The sequence below is a fragment of the Strix uralensis genome, chromosome 20, assembly GCF_047716275.1.
Source record: "Strix uralensis isolate ZFMK-TIS-50842 chromosome 20, bStrUra1, whole genome shotgun sequence".
Taxonomy (NCBI): Eukaryota; Metazoa; Chordata; class Aves; order Strigiformes; family Strigidae; genus Strix; species Strix uralensis.
The window spans coordinates 5839373-5857117 of NC_133991.1; the positions used below are offsets into that span (position 1 = coordinate 5839373).

Consider the following 17745-nt stretch of genomic DNA (forward strand, 5'->3'; position numbering starts at 1 on the left):
CAGAATATGTCCAGTTCCTAGAAGTCCAAATACAAGAAACTGTAGCCCATTTTAGAAACTACACTGATCTTCAATTATAAAAATGAGATGTAGTCTACTTTCATGTGTAATGCCGGGCTACAGTTCCTAAGTTCTTTTCTCGTCCTTGTCCCTAGACTTTCGATGACCTTTGGCAAAACAAACCCTTCCAGTGTGTGCCTCACCCGTAAAACAAGGCTAATAACCAACAGGTGAAAGACCAGGCATTACTGTTATTTGTACAACCTCCTACATATAATAAAGGTACCTCTGAAGGGGGTAATTTGTTATTATTGGTTTCTAAGTGCACCTAGGCACATTCTACTATGAGAAAAATAGCCACTATTCCACTTCTGTTCTTTTGCACCAAAGCAAATGAGTCAAGTGGCTTATGAAACTAGCCACATCACTGAGATGGAGAGGGCATATTGCATATTCACAAGACCTTCAGATTGTTTTATTTACACTTTCATTGCTAGGGGCTGTGAAATGGAACAGAATTCAATTTACCAAATACTCTTCCTGGTGCAATAAGTTAGAGGATTTCTCAATTAATACATGGAGCTTATGTATAAAAGACAAGAGGTTAAGCAACACTGCAGTGCCCAGTGGACCATCTGGTGAACATTAGGATTGTCAATAAATCACGAAAGCACCAGTTCATCAAGAAAATTCCATTTCAAACCACTGACAGAAAAAAAAAAAAAAAAAAAAAAAAAGGATGGGAAAAAGCTCACAAAATTGGTATTTTCATCTTTTATAAAAACAGGAGCATTAAATAACTTTAATCTAATTTCAATTGTTTTATTGGTTCTCTTCTGATGACCACATGGCTTCACATACTGAATGTTTAGCCCTTTGTCTTGCACACAAAAGCATTATGAAATAACTTGGTGCATCATCTCAGGAGAAGCTCATCTCTTTCCTTTTAGTCTTTCTCTTCACCATGGGTGATAACGTAACAGAGGTTCTTATAGTCCAGATTACCAGAGACATCTGGAGGGAAAGCAGCGAACATCTGTTTGATCTGCCAAGCAAACAGGAGATAAGTGTTACAAACATAGGACTTGTGGGACAGCAACATGTACTGCTTTTCATTTTCAGCCCCATTCAGCTCCTTCTGCCTTGACCCGTTAACCACTACAGAAAATTTTTCCTTAGCTTCAGTAAAACTGAAGAAGGAATTAGGACACAACTAGTTAATACAGTCCTGCTAGAATCCCAACAAGTTCCCTGTTGAAAAGAGCTCTCCCTGAAATCCAGGTAAGCCCTGGCCAAATAATGTACTACAGTCTGCACTCCAGTCTGCTCTTGCCACGAACCAACTCCACTCAATCTCCTCTTCTGAAAATAAGTCCCTCTAAATTCCTCCTAGCCAGCAGAATCCATGTTCAGTCTCACACAAACCACAAACTCGGTACCTCATTTCAAAACTCATTTCAGATTTCAAACAAAATAACTCTCACAGAAATGGAAACCAGATCACCGTCCCCACCCAAACCCACTTGAACTCTAGTAAATTCATTGCCCAGCTCACCATAGGAAGGAACAGCAAGAGATAGGCCACGCTTACACTTGGATGGAAGTCCAAAGAATCTGTTTGACTTTGATTTAGCCATGGAGTTATTCAGACGAGATGCACTGAATTGTTCCTAATTGCTAGAGCTGGCATCAACCTTCTCTCAGTCTGGATTTCAGCTGAATTCATGCATTTAAAGAGGGGCAAATGCTTATTGCTGAATAGTAGATGGAGATAGATTCCTATTTTGAATAAAGAAGAAGGTCCTTACCTCTTCTTGACTGAACCGGTCTGCCTGTGTCATAAGCATTTCTTTGATGCTGTTCAAATAAAATGAAATAACCTGATTAAAGGGTGATAATGGCACATGACAATTCAGATGGCAAGATCCCTCCTGAAGTTGCGTGAAAGAAAATCTGTGTGACCGCATAAATTAGAGCTGTTAATCCTTACATGATATTGTAAGAGATTTTCTGCGGGCACCCATCAGTGTCAATGCTTTGCTCTGCCAACTTATTTTGCTTTTGTGACATTTTATAGAGGTTTAAAATTGTTTAAGGTTATTACGTTAATTGAAATACAGCAATTTTGTATGCTTATCTTAACCTAAAATGGTAGGTTTTCTCACTTGCTGTTTAAAGTTTGGATCACTTAACAAAACTAAAAGACAGAATATTTTCTGTAAAATCTGAGGATGAAAGGAACAGAGCATGAAATGAGAAAGAGGACTTGAAAGAGAACTCCAACAACTATTCCAAATCATCATCTGAGAATCCTTTTATTTGCATGCAGTCATTCCCAGAGGAGACTGTGAAACTGCATGAGACCTCTTGTATTTCACGGTACAACGTCTTGATCTGGAGTTCCAGCACTGTAACAAGGAGCTTATCCCACACACAATCTGCATCCTATGCAATTACATCAAAGAGAATATTTTTGGGACAGCCTCTCAGCTGATTCACCCTCTGTTTTCAAACCCATTGTGGGAAGTCAGTTGAGCATGTAATTTTTTTACCTAAGTTTATAGGTGAATAGAAAAGCCAGAAAGAATGATTACTGCTTCTAGTCTAACCCTTTTAGATAAAATGTCTTTATATTTCACCCAGTTACTCATGTGCTGAGGGCAGCACATGTGCAATGTGCTGGAATATCCACCAGTATGAACTCAGTTATATCACATAAACCTCCCTTTCACTTGCACTAATCATTTCCCCTTCCTGTAGAAGAATTCCTATACTAATCTCAAAGAGTTTGCATTCACACTGAAGAGGCAGACTTGTCTCCTTTTGTTACTACCAAAGGTATTTATACATTATCAGGACTTTTTTAGATCAGTAAAATGGACTATAAACCTGTGATAACAAATGAGCTGTCTGTTGTACAAAAACAAAAGCTGAAACAAATACAGAAATCTATTTTAGCTTGTAGATTTGAAAAAAAGGCTGCTTCTTTGAAGAATTTGCTCTGCGGGAGTGAGAGCAATAGCTCTTCTGGAAAAAGCCCTTTCTGCTTTTTAAACTGAATATTTATTTCTGCTTTTTAAAGTGAATATTTTAAACTAACTATTTATAATACAAATCATGCCTGCCCAGGAACACTTCCATATGAGCAAAATTCACCTACTGTGGATGCAGATGTTCGGGCAAAAGAGGAAAGCTTTCGTTTCTGCTCCCATACACCACGCATCTCGAGTGAAAAGTTACACAGATAAAAGTCTAGTTTTGATGGCAAAACTATGACTGTACTTCCTCATATCTCTGACACACATCTTTTTCCCAGTAAAAGGCTACAACAGGTACATAATCCCATTTGCGTAAGAGGCATTATACAATTCTGCATCTCTTTCTTATTGGGAAGTGCTCGTTTGGAAGGACAGAAAGGGAAAACTGAAAAAAAAAGATGTTTCTGGGTAATGAATAAGGATCTTACCCACAAGGACAAGAGTGAAAATATCCTTGCAAGTTTTGGGAAATACTCTGAAGTCACAGATAGAGCCTGAGCTATTGTATATATTTCTTCTGCGTTACTTTACCAGTGTCTTTACTGAGGAAAATCTTTCTTCCTCTCTGTCTCTCATATTGCTGTTTCTGTTTTGTTATCCTGGCCACTTGTTATATGACTGCATTTTTTGAAGTAGAATTCTCAAATGATCAGTGGGTGCAAGAGTAGAGAGATTATTCTCATCAGCATAAATTGATTATTGGATATATGTGCACTGGGGCAAACAGCATTAGCAAATGTAAATAGGAAGTGTGATACAGGAAGGAGCTTGGTGAATAGAAGGAAGCACTTACAGCAATTTTGTCAGAAGTCACAAATAAACTTCATTAGCAAACAGGACTACATTAAAAAGAGATCTGGGCACTATGTGTCTTCTATTCACATGCTTAAAGTATTTAGGGGAAGAGAAAAGATCAAATATCTAATTATAATCTTCTGATGCACAGCCCAGTAGGCTCTGGCACACTCATAAGGAAGGAGGACTGAGTTAAGGATCTATGCACATTTTCCATTATTTATTTTATAGGGAAACGAACAGTCACAATTTCCAAAGCTGGAGATTATGCACTTTCTTCTTTGTGTATCTTCTTTTCTTTTTTTAAAGACTATTTGCTTCTCAAAAAAACCCACCAATCAGTCTTCTGTTCAAAAAAGAATATCCATTTGCCTTGACGTAGGAGTCTAAATGTTATCTCTTGTCCTGGCTGACATAAATTCCTTCTACAGTTACAAATATTTTGTTGCATTCTTATATTTTCAAAACGTTTTTTTAAATTATCTGTGAAACATTTTGGTTTTCCACTGGGTTTGCCCTTTCTACAGTGCTATCTTGGAGAAAAACAGGTGAGTTGAAATGAGCAGCGCTCTACAACTATGATGAGAAACATCATTAGCTCAGCTGAACTAATCTCCAAAGGTCCAGAATGCATGTAAACTCCCTGGATCCATTTTCATCTCGTACAAATCTGAAAAGTTTTGTTGGCATCAGCATTAGACACAGTTGATGTTGGCCTGACTCACTTTGTCCAATGAATGGCATTTAGGACTGAATCATCTAACCTTTCCAAACGCCATGCCAGTTTACACCAGCTGAGAATGTGACCTAAAGCATTTTCTCTTTTTGACATCATGCTATAGGAAGGATTTTATGTGTGATATAATGATGCAGACAAACAAAGTCTGTCATTGAATTTGGAAGTAAGTTATAAACTCCTGGAGCTTCTGGAAAGGTTAGAAGACTCCATCCCAGCTACCATCAGATGGACTAAATGAGTCATTTCCAGACTAGAGGTGAAAACACACAGAGGGAAGAGACATAAAAATCCCCAGAAGGATGTTAACTCCATGAACATAAAAAGAAGTTCTGATTAAAAGGTCAACATGGCTGGTTTTGCAGAGAAACATTCCAGGGTTTTTTAATATGGAGAAATATTATTTATTAACATTAACTGTCATATTGAAATGGCTGTATGAGCCAACATAAAAATTATTTCAAAACCTTCAAATGTCTAAATTTTGGAAGCATATGAATAGAAGTTAAACCTCAAAGACATTCACAGAATTGATTTTATGGTTTGTTCTGTAATGATCAACATTACCCTCGGGTCTAATAAGTAAACATTATGCTCTGTTGTGGTGATGAACTAAAACAATTGTCTAATGTTAGCAGTGCAGTGGGGGTGGGGACAAGGTTGACCTTTTCCACCAAGGAAAAATAAAAGTATTTCTCTCTCATCTCTATTTTGGAGTGTGATACTGCATTCCTAATTTGCCCCAAACTCCAACTGGCTTCCAGCATCCAAGGAATGTAGAACTGGACACAGAGTTGCAAGCTGCAGATTTTGTATGCCGTATATTGTTACAGCTAGTGGTGGGAAATATAACATTTCATGGGTTTTGTATTATCAGAAGGTTGTATTTCATGGTTGTGATTTCACTACCGCGTGATCTGGCCTATTTGGCAACAGGCTACATTTTATTCTGATTGTTTGAGTCAGTTCTGATGTGTTTCTCTGACTGTTCTTCCCAAGATGTTTGGATAATGTTAACCCCAAAACAATCAGGATAACTGTTAACCCTCTGCTCCTTCTGATTGTTTGCTACATCCACTTGTTGTGTTTTAATTAATTTGGAAGTTCTTTAGTGAAAAGATTGTCTCTTTGCTTTTATTTTGCCTATCGAGTACCATAATAGAACTCTCATATCCACTGGGGTACTGTCATAGAAAAGCATATTGGTAATGGAAACAAATATTGTACGTGAATTTTGTATTTTCAACTAACTTTCATGAGACATCAATAATTTTAGATAATGTCATGGAAAACTCCACCTTAGAGGTTCTGGTAAGAGGTTTAGTTTTCATTTACCTTATCAAAACATTAGCAGAATTAATTGCTGCAAATACGATTTTGTAACTCATGGTTCCCTAATAAATTTCCTGTACATGTTAGGCTTTATAAAACCTACCTGAAATGGCTGCTGCAGTAAAACTATAGATCCCAAATCCACCAAGGAATTTAAGCATATGAATAAATCTAGGCACATAAAGCATTTCACTGGAGCCATCGCTCAGACCTCCTCATCCACTGCCCTGATTTGATATCATTTCTCTTATTTGCCTGAAGGCCTGCTTACACCATTGTGGCAGTGCAAGGAGGATTTACATTGGTGCAATTAGCACTTAAAGTCCTTTTACCTTGCTTTGTTGGTGTAACAGGTTATGAATACAAATTAGGTCCTGCCTCCTTGTTTAAAAAATACCCATATTGACAATAATTTCCACATTATTAATAGTATTATTTGGTTTGGCTCCCACCATATCTAGTGGAATTTTACAGAAAATTATTGTCTAGAAGCAGAAGGCTCAAACGGTAAACACATAACAAGGAAAATGTCCTCACAAAAACCATGTCCCGGAGTTAATTAAACTGATCATGTTTTTAAAAGAGGACTAGCTTCCCCATTTTAGTCAAGCACTCTGAGAGTTAGGCACCAGACATTCATTTTAATTTTACATATGGAGTTAATCTACAAAGAGTCATGTGTTGATTTATATCCAGACCTTCAAAAAAGGCTATCTAATGGCCTACATGTGATTATATTTCCGTTGCCTCTTACAATGTCTGAAGACAATAACATCTCCTTTTGGTATACAAATACATTAATACAGTAGTCCAGTCTTTTAACTTTGGCTTACAAACCTAATTTTGTCTGCCTGACAGTCCCTCTGTCTCTTAAAATACTATTAAAAATATAGCTTTTAAGCAGTTCTTTAAACTTGTGCAATTATTATTATTATTGTTATTATTATTCTTTTAAAAGGATTTGAAATAAACTTACTAGTCTGCCTTTATGTGGCCTTTTCCTTCTGGGTCAAAAATCTTAAAAGCATTCAGAATGGTTTCTTCTGGGTCCGTGCCTAAAATTAATGAAATATAATTTAGAAGCCTGGATGTATTTCTATAGTTGCCAAATACTCGCTAAGTAATTGCATTCACTTGAAAACAGTGCAAAATAGAGAATTCTGCAGTTGTAGGTTTGAAGGTTCCTTAAGTCGGCAGCATTTGTCATGTCAGATAAACAATAGAGGTGAATAGTTCAATGCTCAGAAGCTTAAAAATAATAACTCATATCCATTCTATGTCTGCAGGAGAGAAAACTTCCAGGAACTGGTCTCCAATATCAGTACCCAGAGGATTAGTGGCTTTCAGAAATGAAAATATAACAAACTGTTTCCCTCACTGCCTTCCTTTAATCTTGTACTGTACGTTCCTTGTAAAAACACTTTTTGATGTTACTTGTTCTTCACTATATAGAAAGGTTGTTATTTCCCTCACTAAAGGAAATGGAGCTCATCATAAAATCAGAATGTCAGTGGAACGCAATGGAAACAGGATGATCAATGTAAAATGGTGATCTGCACTTACGTTCTGTAGTGCGTTTCCACTTAAGTGTCTCCTCATTAAGTGTTACTTACAGAAACGGATGGCTTAAAGCACTAGACTACGGCTCCAAGATTTTGCTTCTGCTCTTAGCTGGGCCTCAGACTTCTGCTATGACTTCAATTTCCCTGATCTTCTATTCCCAGCAGTAAAATGATAGTAATAGTCTTCCTTCCATCCTTTATCTGTCCCATCTATTTAGACTGGAAAAAATTTGGGTCAGGGACTAGCTTTCACAGCGCCTTGATCTTGGCTGGGGTTTCTGATTATTCCGTAATACTGCAGATTCTGAGTGTACTCACAGTCAGCTTCACCCACACCAAAGGATATGCTATATACTCTGCTTCTGACTATTGCCCAGTATTTCAAAATATTATGGTAGTATATATAATACAAATCATTATTTATAACTGTAGGAAAGCAAATTTACAAGCAGGCAGACTGACCCATGGACAAATGAAGCTACTCGGGATGCTAAAATGTTGAAAACATGATTTAAAAAAGGTAATAACATGAAGAATTGCAGTTTCAAAGTTTGGCAGAGATAGAACCAGAATAGAACCCAGTCGAGGTTCCCTGCTCTAACGGCTGCACACACTCCTGATGCCTTCTTAGTTTTCTTTGTTTAAAAGGTTTCACAAGGATTAGTAGCAGTATCTTAGTGGATACAATAGTGAATAAACCTAAGGCTATATGGTGTCCTTCTTGTCACACACCGGTCATGTATATTTTTTTGCAAAGCTGTAGGCAATGTGTTCAAAATGCAATGAATATATGATCAATACAAAGCACATTGGTATTTAATGAGTGTTTTGATTGTCCCATGAAGAGAAACGTCTTCCAGCACCGAGGAAAGGTCTGCATTTTAAGTAGTCACCACTGTGTGGGGGATTTTTTTCCTTACTGTGTTTTACATTTTCTACTCTGTCATATCCTTGGACTTTGGCTTTGAAGAGAAGCAATGCAGCAGGCATTCTTTATTGATTAGCTGGTAAATAAAGTGGTTTCTTTGATGTGCGGCATCTCTGTTTTCTGTACAAATTGTATTATTCTGACTCCCTGTAGAAACAGCTCCATGTGGTTGGCATTAACATAAACTGAGTTTTGTTAGCTGTTCATCTGGCATCATAATCTCAATGTATAAAGCTAAAGCTCATCCTGAAAATCCCAGCTTCCCCTTTATGACAGAAATCAATTATAGCACAACAAATTTTACTTAGAAAGCACCTTTCACCAAATTCTCTGAGTGGTACTTAGCTAATAAAGAGTGTTGCAAAATTGCCATATCCACTTCCTCTAGCCCTTTCTCCCTTTCTAATTGCACTACAAAGGCTCTTCATCCCAATTAGTTTTGATTGGGAATGTGCAGTCTTTTGGCTCTGCTTCCTTTGCATGACAAACCCAACCAGAAGGGCATGACAAGCACAGCTGTGATTTTCCCTTCACCAAATGGAAATTAAAAAAACCCTCCTCCTCTGCTAGTAGCCAACAGGAAACCTGCAGACAAGAGGGGTATGCTTTACCATTCACCTTCCTGTGCTGGCTCTGGTTTTAGGCCACACAATTGGCAGGGCCAGACTCCTTGCCAACTTCAGCAATTATAAGGGACAAGAGGGAAGAGAGGAAAGGAAGAAGAGCTCATTTCCCTGCTCTGTGTGACCATAAGCATCACAAATAGACAGGGATGGGTATCAGGGCATCCCACAAGAAACAGTCACATATCCCAGAAGGAAGATTATGGAGAAGGGCACTACCTACTCTGCAAGATGTCATCTGGAATGTAAAGGTGGAGGTACCACAGTGATCAAGACAGATGGATGTCTGGGTAACAAAATCCCCTCCTCAGGTCAGTCTATAGCCCTCTCCATCATCTCTTACGCTCCCCAGACATGCTGTGTTCCAATAGTGTATTTCTTTGAGAACTAGCTGCATTATTTCTTTCTTTCAGACCTCTTATTTTCTATTCCAAGCATAGAAAGCTCTTCACTGAAATTGTGCTCAGCAATATATAAAGCCAGAATCCAGCAACAATAGAATAAATGTTTATAAGAAGACGGGATCGGATTTTTCCATTTTTCTGTTCATTAGTTAATTTAACAAACTTCTGGAACGTGCTTGGCTAAAGCCAACCTTTCTTTGAAGGTCAAGGCTTCCACCTATCTCTAATGCATATAGGGAGCTAACTAGACATTTCTCTTGGCCTCACGCTCCCTCTCTTGCAGTTTCTAGCCATTAACAGTATAAGACATAAAACTAAATTACTAGCTCCCACAACAAATTCAGTACCCACATTTTCTGAACTCCCTACAGTGATCCCTATATATTCTGTGGCAGTGGGCAAAATCCCTCTCCCTTATCATTGTAAATCCACTGAGATTAAATTATTTCAATTTATCCAATCCATTAAGAGTTATTCAGTGAAATCTTCATCCAATGGCAAAATCACTATCAACCTCAAGTGGAACCAAGGCTGGGCACTGGGTTACAACTAATACAGCAAATGAGTGAAGGTCACGTTGCTTCTTCATGCCCTATAACTGCAAGGAAGGTGCAGAGGTCATGTTTGCATAATGAGCCAAAGGAGTGCAGAAAGTTCTTTTGTAGAAATACTGAAAATACTTTGAAATCACCTAACACTGGGAGTGATACCACTATAGCATGAGCAACAGATTTCAGCCTAGGAACCTACTGACGGTGAATAACTCATCTGCACTGTGCTCCAGGCTGCTGTGATTTCATTACTTTCTGGAGCTCAACTTACCACTTTCATGTTAGCTTATGTAAGCTGAAATCACATCTTTGAATTGTCCTCTGGACCGTCCCTTAGCCATTTCATTCTTCAACTCTGTCTGCAAAAATGGAGATCACTCCTTGCCTTTAAGCATTGTTCTGTGGATACATTATTATAATTTGCAAGGTGCTGAGATATTTCAGTGCTGAGGATCTTTGACAGATACCTCTCCAAGCCCCCAAAGGTACTTACCTTTCAGCTTTTCCCCAAACATAGTAAGGAAGACAGTGAAGTTAATAGGACCTGGCGCCTCCTTCACCATGTTTTCAAGCTCTTCATTCTTGACATTCAGACGACCTGCAGCAGAGATCATTTTTCATAATAAATCACAAATTGTGTTTCAAAAAATGATTCCCATTCATCTCCTCCCACCGGGGAGCTCAGGGCTCTGTGCAACTTTGCTAATAACATGGTAGAACACAACTCCAGAATACCCCAGTGTAAAACAAATTGGCACAGTCAGCTCTAAGATCAAAGGGTGACTGAAGGAGTAAGAAGGATAAATAATATGGATGTGGCCAGCAGTGGACAAAAGAAGAGGGACTTCCAAGTAAACTGTTTTTCTTTTTCTTCTCTTTTTTTTTTTTTTTTACCTCAGGTGAAAGATGGGCCCCACTGATATTAATATAGCAGAGTTCAAAGTGACTGAAGTGAATCCAAGGTCTCAGTCTTTGCCCTCTTGTATATTGAGATGCCTTTCTGAGTAGAGGGCGGATGGATGAGTTGAATAATCGTATCCCTTCCCCATCCTTGTGCAGTCCTATCCCTTCCCCATCCTTGTGCAGTCCTATTGATGAGAATTTAGACCCTGGCAACCTTACTCAAATTGAGTGGTAATTTGCTGTGACTGTACTTTATAGGCATTGAAGGGTTTCACTGAACAGGAAAGATATCAGAACTTGGCCTTAAGTAATAAATATTTCAGGCTAACAGTAGCTACAGGCCAAAGTTTGCAAACCTCGTTGTCACAATAAAGAGTTCAGGAGCTTCTGCTCTTTGCACTGACTCTGCTGGCGTCTGATTCCACCCCAGGGAGCACTAAAGATTCTTATCAAACTCTTTTTAATAAGATCCAGATGGCAAAAGCCCAAATGCCTACATCACTGTTCAAGCCTCCAATGTTGCAACAAGGATATAACTCCAGGTTTGGGATCATGAGCATTTTGATTTTTTCCTTTCCTTGGGAAGATTTGCTTTAAGCTGCTTGATACTATCAGGATTGTGATGCACATGGAACGGACAATACCTAATCTCATGACATGCACATTCTACCCTACATAAATGCACAGAACCTCACATGAAGTCCCCTTTTGTGTGGGCAGAGGGACAGCTAGGGCATGACAACCACATTAATTGGTAGATATTGCATGGCTCCTAGATGAAAAAGGTGCAGCCTGTGAAGCCTGGATTCAGAGGCAAATCAGAAATGCCTGGCATGGACCCCTGCTTGGGTGGGCTTTTTATGAAATAGTTGCAGGGGAGGTATCAGTGCCTTTGGAGAGTTGCCAGCTGCACAGCTCTGTTGCACCCACCAGTGAGTCCCAGAGAGACCTTCATTTCGCTTCTGAAACAGGCTGCTTAGGAGACTTTCCAGCTGGAGCTGTGTAGTAAGACAGCAACCACCATAAAGGAGGAAGATCAAACTGAACAGGTTTCCTTTTGCCTCCTGTGTATCTCATTATTTCCCTCACTGTAATTCTAATACAAACTTTTCTTGTGTGCTTGAAATTTAAACTGCATTTCTTTTATTTAATTATTACTGCCAGTTTACCTAGTGCAGCAAATGTGTCTCTCAAGTCCGCTTTGTCAATAAAGCCGTCCCTGTTCTGATCCATGATGGTAAAAGCCTGTTGGAAGAAAAAGGAAAATTTATTGCCATTGCCATGTTGCACTGGACAGTGCTACAATCACAAATATCAGTCGAGGGGGGTATTATAATCATGTGGTAAAAAAAGAATATTTAACTTCCTTTGATTCATCCCCATCTTTGCACTTTCCTCACTTTCAACACATTACTGTATCTTGGCAAGGGGCTTAATTAAACCCACCCAAACTTCTTCTTAATAAATTAATGCTCAGTGCAGCGTGTAGCTGGGCTGACGCCAATGCTGGCAGCTCCAGCCATTCAGGCCTTAACCCATAAAAGTTTGAATTAGGGAAGCTTTAGTTAGGGAGGATTTAGTCAGTGGATTCTCTGTGTGTTCTGTACCTTTCCCATACCTCATTCCTTTGTGCAGCTATCATATTCTGTAAAACATTTAATTACTGTAGATATCTCTCAAGCAAAAGTCAATTTCTTCTAGGCCTTAAAATGATCCATCATAAAGAGATAGCTGAATTTTCAAAGCTATAGAGAAATGTAGGTTTCACAGTATTATTTATTCAAAGTTTGTTTCCCTTTCCAATAAATTGTATCCTTCAGACTGTACTATGTGCTCTGACTGACCTTGATGTGTCGACCTTAAAAACTTCTTGTCAGGCAAAATTTAACTTTTGATAGTAAAAATCCAGTTATTTTTCTGCTTTCAGCCTACACAGAATTTAGGTACTCTGACCATTATTTACCAAGCCAGCTAACTAACTGCCTATCTATCTATTTACCTATTTGCATGTCTGTCTATTCACTGCCATCACACTTTTAATTGATTTAGAAAGATTTTAATGACCTGAAATTCTCTTGGTCATACTAAGGGGAATATTAGTAGAACCTGGCATGTCTCTGAAGCTGGTTATCTGTCTGACATGCACATCAATATGAGAGTGTATCTTTACAATGACCAGGAATTATTCTTACTTCAGTATTATTATAAAAGACAACGTTCTCCTGAGAACACAGCTAGTCCATTGCAGCTACAGTAACTTGCAGAGTTTTAAAGTCTACTGCTCTACAGGGTGCACTTCTTTCCATGATCATATTATATCAACATATATTCATGTAGTTTCACCTCCAGTTTCTTACAAAGCCCCGCTGCTCTCATTCCAGTTTGCCCGTGTGATTACTTGCAGCATGCGTGTTCATAACCCTTCATTTACCTGCCAAGCCATCATCTCATAAATAATTAAGCCTGGCTCTTTAGAGTTGCTTTCCCTCCTTTTGGGAAGGTTTGGTTTAAATGGTGATCCCCCGATTTGGAAGCAAAACAGCAGTGCTGAAACATTTTCTAATGAGCTGGTTGAAATCTCTAGATAAAAATGTTCTGATCAAAACCAGCTTTTCAGAAATACTTGTCCCAAGTATGCAGTTTTTAGACACAACATGGTGTTGGTTTTCACTGGACTACTCCAATGCCTCATGCTTTTGCTGTTATTCTGCCACCATCCTCCCAGAAATGCTCTTAGTATTATCTCACTTAGAGTTGATCAAATATAGCATTCTGAGCAGTTCTTTTTGTTGGTACATCTTCAAACAGTAGTCCTTGGAGAAAGTAAAACTGGAGGTTCATAGGATATGGAGAAGAGGTGGGAGAAGAGTGTTAAACATGTTCCCATTAATCGTGGGGAAAAAGTTAGTGTTTTCAATTCATTTACCTGGGACATATTCACAATCCTTTGCATGAGTTTTCAGTCGCATTCACCACTGAGCTTTACTGGTGGGAATCCTCATGAAAAGTGAAGTTGAAAGCCTCATGCACAAAATGAAACAGTAGCTATTTATCACATTAGATATTGCTTTAGAGATGTGAGTTAGCAAAAAATGGGGGGAAAATGAATAATTTAAAATTACAAACCAGTGCAAAATGTGATGGCCTCACAGATATTCTAGAATGTCCACCCAGAAAACAGCATAAACTCATCAAACAAATCATCTGTCTTTAATATGCTTCAGCTTTTATGCCAGCCCATTAGACTTACTGTCTCACAAGTAACTGGTCAAGGGACCTACAGTGCATGGTAATACCAAATTCTTTGGGAGCTAAAAGATGCTTACTTAGTTAATCTCAACATGTTGTTTTGTTTTATTGGCATTTATGGAGAAAGTCAGATGAGGGCTTCTTAGTATTTTTGTTTCTAGTTTGTGGGCAGTATTAGAAGGGCACAGAAGAATATTTTCTATTGCTATTGTGGAACAGTCCACTAATTAAAGCCCTGGTTCAATAAGGCATCTCTATTCACTTAAGACTATTTGTATTTAAAACACCACTTAAACTTAACTTTAAACATGTGCTCAAGTGTTTTCCCAAATCAGGGCTAAAGAGGATGAGATGATAGTTTTCCTCTATTTTGGGGTGGGGGCTTGGGGGCTTTTCAAATAAGTCTAGAGCTTGAAACAGGAGAGTGAGGGGAGGGACAGAAAGAAGGAAAGAAAGAATGAAAGAAAAAATTAAGGAAAGAACAAACAAACACACAAGGAAAATTATATACCAGCCAAAACCACAGAGATGATTCAGAAAACAACTGTGTGTTCTATTAAAGCAGATGGAGAATTGAATAAGGATTGCAAACAAAACCTATGTTATTCATTAGCAATGACAGGAGACTATAGAGAACAGCAGAGTAGTGACCAACCTCTTTGAACTCCTGGATCTGGGTTTGTTCAAACATAGAGAATACATTGGAACCACCTTCTATCTTCTTCTTTGCCTTTTTTGGAGCCTGTAATACAAATAAGAAGATCAGATATGTATTACTTTGTCTGTTAAGCACCCATGAAAACAAGTTCCATCTTTAACAGAAGGTAAAACATATACAGTCAAGTAATACAAGAGCATTGTGTTTCGTTATGACAAGGTTTGCAATTCAATCCTATATATATATATATAAATGTGATAAAAAAGACTGCTTTAGTAACAGATGAATCTCTCACTGAGGCTTTTTGCCATTTCCTTGCTCTGGCCTGGAACCTGACAGCTCAGATAAACAGGGACAGCTTGACACTGTGCTGCCTTAAAAAAGGTGAGGGGCCCAAAGTGTCGCTCTGAATATCACATCTGGTCCACTGCTTGTTTCCCCAAGGAACTGCCTGTTCCTTGGGCAGAGTCACCTGTGCCAGACCATTTGATGCAGGAGACTACTCCCCCTTTCATAGTGGCTTTTCAGAGCTCTGTACTCGGGCAGGAGTGATGCAAGCTTATAGTCTTACTTGGAGATGTAAGCTAAAATTCCCAACCTGCTGTTCTCAAGAAATACAATTCAGGTAAGTGGCTACAGGTCACTTCCCAGTCCCCATGCAGGGCCAGGCAGTCAGACTCAATATGAGGCCCTACACGAAGACTCAGTTCAAGAGCTATAAAGGGAAATGATATCATTTCCTACTCACACAGAAATGTTCAGAAGTCTGCTCTGTCTGGACCAACACTGACTAAACAGATTCTTCCTACACAGGGACACTTCTACACTTAGAGGACAGTCTATATTCTTGACACTACACTACATTGCCTTCCTAGCCCATATAATTTTAATATTCAAGATAATCATCTTAAATAAAAGGGAGGGCCTGCTTTTAACACTATTCTGTATCTAAAGACTGAGATGGAGAAAGACTGGGGAAAGAGCTACAATGATATCTAAGAATCTAATGATCACTAAAAATCAGTCAGAACTAGACTTCATGATATATCTCTAAATAAGGGCCCAGCCAGCTTGCCTAAGACAATACAGTTCTTGTTCTGCAGTAAAGAATAAAATCTGTGATTCCTAAGGATTACAGATATGTTTTAACCACAGCATTATCCTTACTTGGGGAAGGATAATGAGCTACATCGCCTTTTGAGTTCCCTTCAAGACAGATTATTTTTTTCTTTACCATTTTTACTTTTAAACTTCATCATCATAGTCCCACCTGGTTCTCATGTCATGGAAAATTAGTCTTACTTAGTTTGGGCTATTCTGCATGAAACAGAAGGCAACTTCTACTGTCTCCTTTCATCAAAATAAAAAAGCCTGTGAAAGTTCAAATTCAATACTGATTTCAAATATCCTGAGGAGCAGAGCAGCTCAACGAAATATTCCCACTTGACTCTGTTTGAAGTATACATTGTCTGATCAATTTAATTTGCCAGGCAGATTTCCACACTTATCCACCCTGGTTTAGATCCCAGGTTGAAAATTAGGGCTGTGGTAGACACTCCCCCACATACCCACACTCCAGACCTGTCAGACTTCAATCAGCTAATGCAAAGCACTGAAATCTGGAAATAGGAATGGAAATTAAAAGAAAAATGTATTTGTAGTGAGGTTAAAAACAAGGATAGAATGCCACCACGGGCATGGAAAAAAAATGAATAAGTGGAATGTTTAATGAATGCAGAAATATTGATTTTGGAATAAACAGATTCTCTCCTCCTCCTACACATGAAATAAGTGTTATTTTGAACAGTAACGGGCAATCTTCCATGTAACGTGAGGTGCCTGGTGGAGGTTTTCAACACTTCCAGATCGAATGGAAATATTAAGAACAATCCTGCGTATTTACATGTATTTGTTCCCTGAGGTAAAAAGAAAGCAGATGTTACCCAGCGGAATGTACTGCAAGCTGTCTGGGGGAACTGACCACAGGGCACAGGCTGGCCTCAGCGTTTTCAGATGGGGTAGTAAAACTGGTTCTCCTGTGCTCACGTATCTGGTCTTTACGAAGATGAAACATGCTTTACCATGCTCATGCTCTGCTCTGCTGTGACCAAATACAGCATCAATATTCAGCATGCTAAATATTCCCCATGCCAGCAAACAATCTGCATCTTTTTAAGCTAGCACCACAATGAAGGACAGTGGGCTCCAGCTCCAGATTTTGTTAACTTTAAATGCCAAACACTGGCAATAGCTCCATTATTCCTCAGTTCAATGGGATCTCTGTGCTGTAAGGCTTTAAGAAAGGACTGTAGCTATAAGAAAGGATCAGATAAACCCAAAATCTGTAGCTCAGTATCTATTAGAAACACACCAGCAACACAAAAACCATCCAAAAGTTTCTTTACATTAGTGAAGTCCTATTCAAGGTAAAAAATATTGAGGAACAGTTATCCAGAGAACAATCACTGTACTAGGAGAAATGCATCCTAGCATCATATTTGTTCAATTTTACTCTCTGGTTGGTCAACTCCAGGGATGATAAAGGAGATCAGTGCCCATGTTGCTCAATCTATCTTTAGTTTTCCTGCTGAAGCTCTGGGTGTGGATCCTATTTATGATCTGCTCACTTGTGGAATGGGGCTGAGACCACCAACACATTTCACAGGGGCCAAAGAACAGCTGTTGGATGGGAATGGCTTTCCATCACCAGTTTCAAGCTAAGTCTTTTGGCATTAAACGTATAGAGCATCTTGGATTATCAGTCTCCTGTTTGTTGCATATGCAGTATTGGGAACGACTCATCTGCTCTGAAAGGCTAGGAAATTCATAATCACAGAAAGAATCTGCACCTTGATTTTGCATGACTGGTGGGTAGGCAGGCTCTATGAAGAGGAAGACTGAGAGATAAGTAGGTAGAGGAGGAACAAAATACAGTACATTGTCACTGTCTTTCTGGTGGGTAAGTC

The 17745-nt window shown here is 38.8% G+C and overlaps 1 protein-coding gene across 4 annotated transcripts in view; it reads right to left on the minus strand.

Annotated features, from left to right (window-relative positions):
• Positions 1 to 801: 801 nt before the first annotated feature.
• The window catches only part of MYL10 (myosin light chain 10), a 50672-nt gene continuing 33728 nt past the window's right edge, over positions 802 to 17745 (minus strand). For all 4 annotated transcript variants that reach the window (XM_074889965.1, XM_074889964.1, XM_074889967.1 and 1 more), the window contains 6 exons: positions 14777 to 14863; positions 12042 to 12117; positions 10463 to 10567; positions 6878 to 6956; positions 1809 to 1857; positions 802 to 1045 (listed from right to left, as the gene is read on the minus strand). In XM_074889965.1, coding sequence (XP_074746066.1) covers positions 947 to 1045; positions 1809 to 1857; positions 6878 to 6956; positions 10463 to 10567; positions 12042 to 12117; positions 14777 to 14863 — 495 coding nt within the window. In that variant the 3' untranslated portion in view covers positions 802 to 946. The remainder of the gene's footprint in view (positions 1046 to 1808; positions 1858 to 6877; positions 6957 to 10462; positions 10568 to 12041; positions 12118 to 14776; positions 14864 to 17745) is intronic.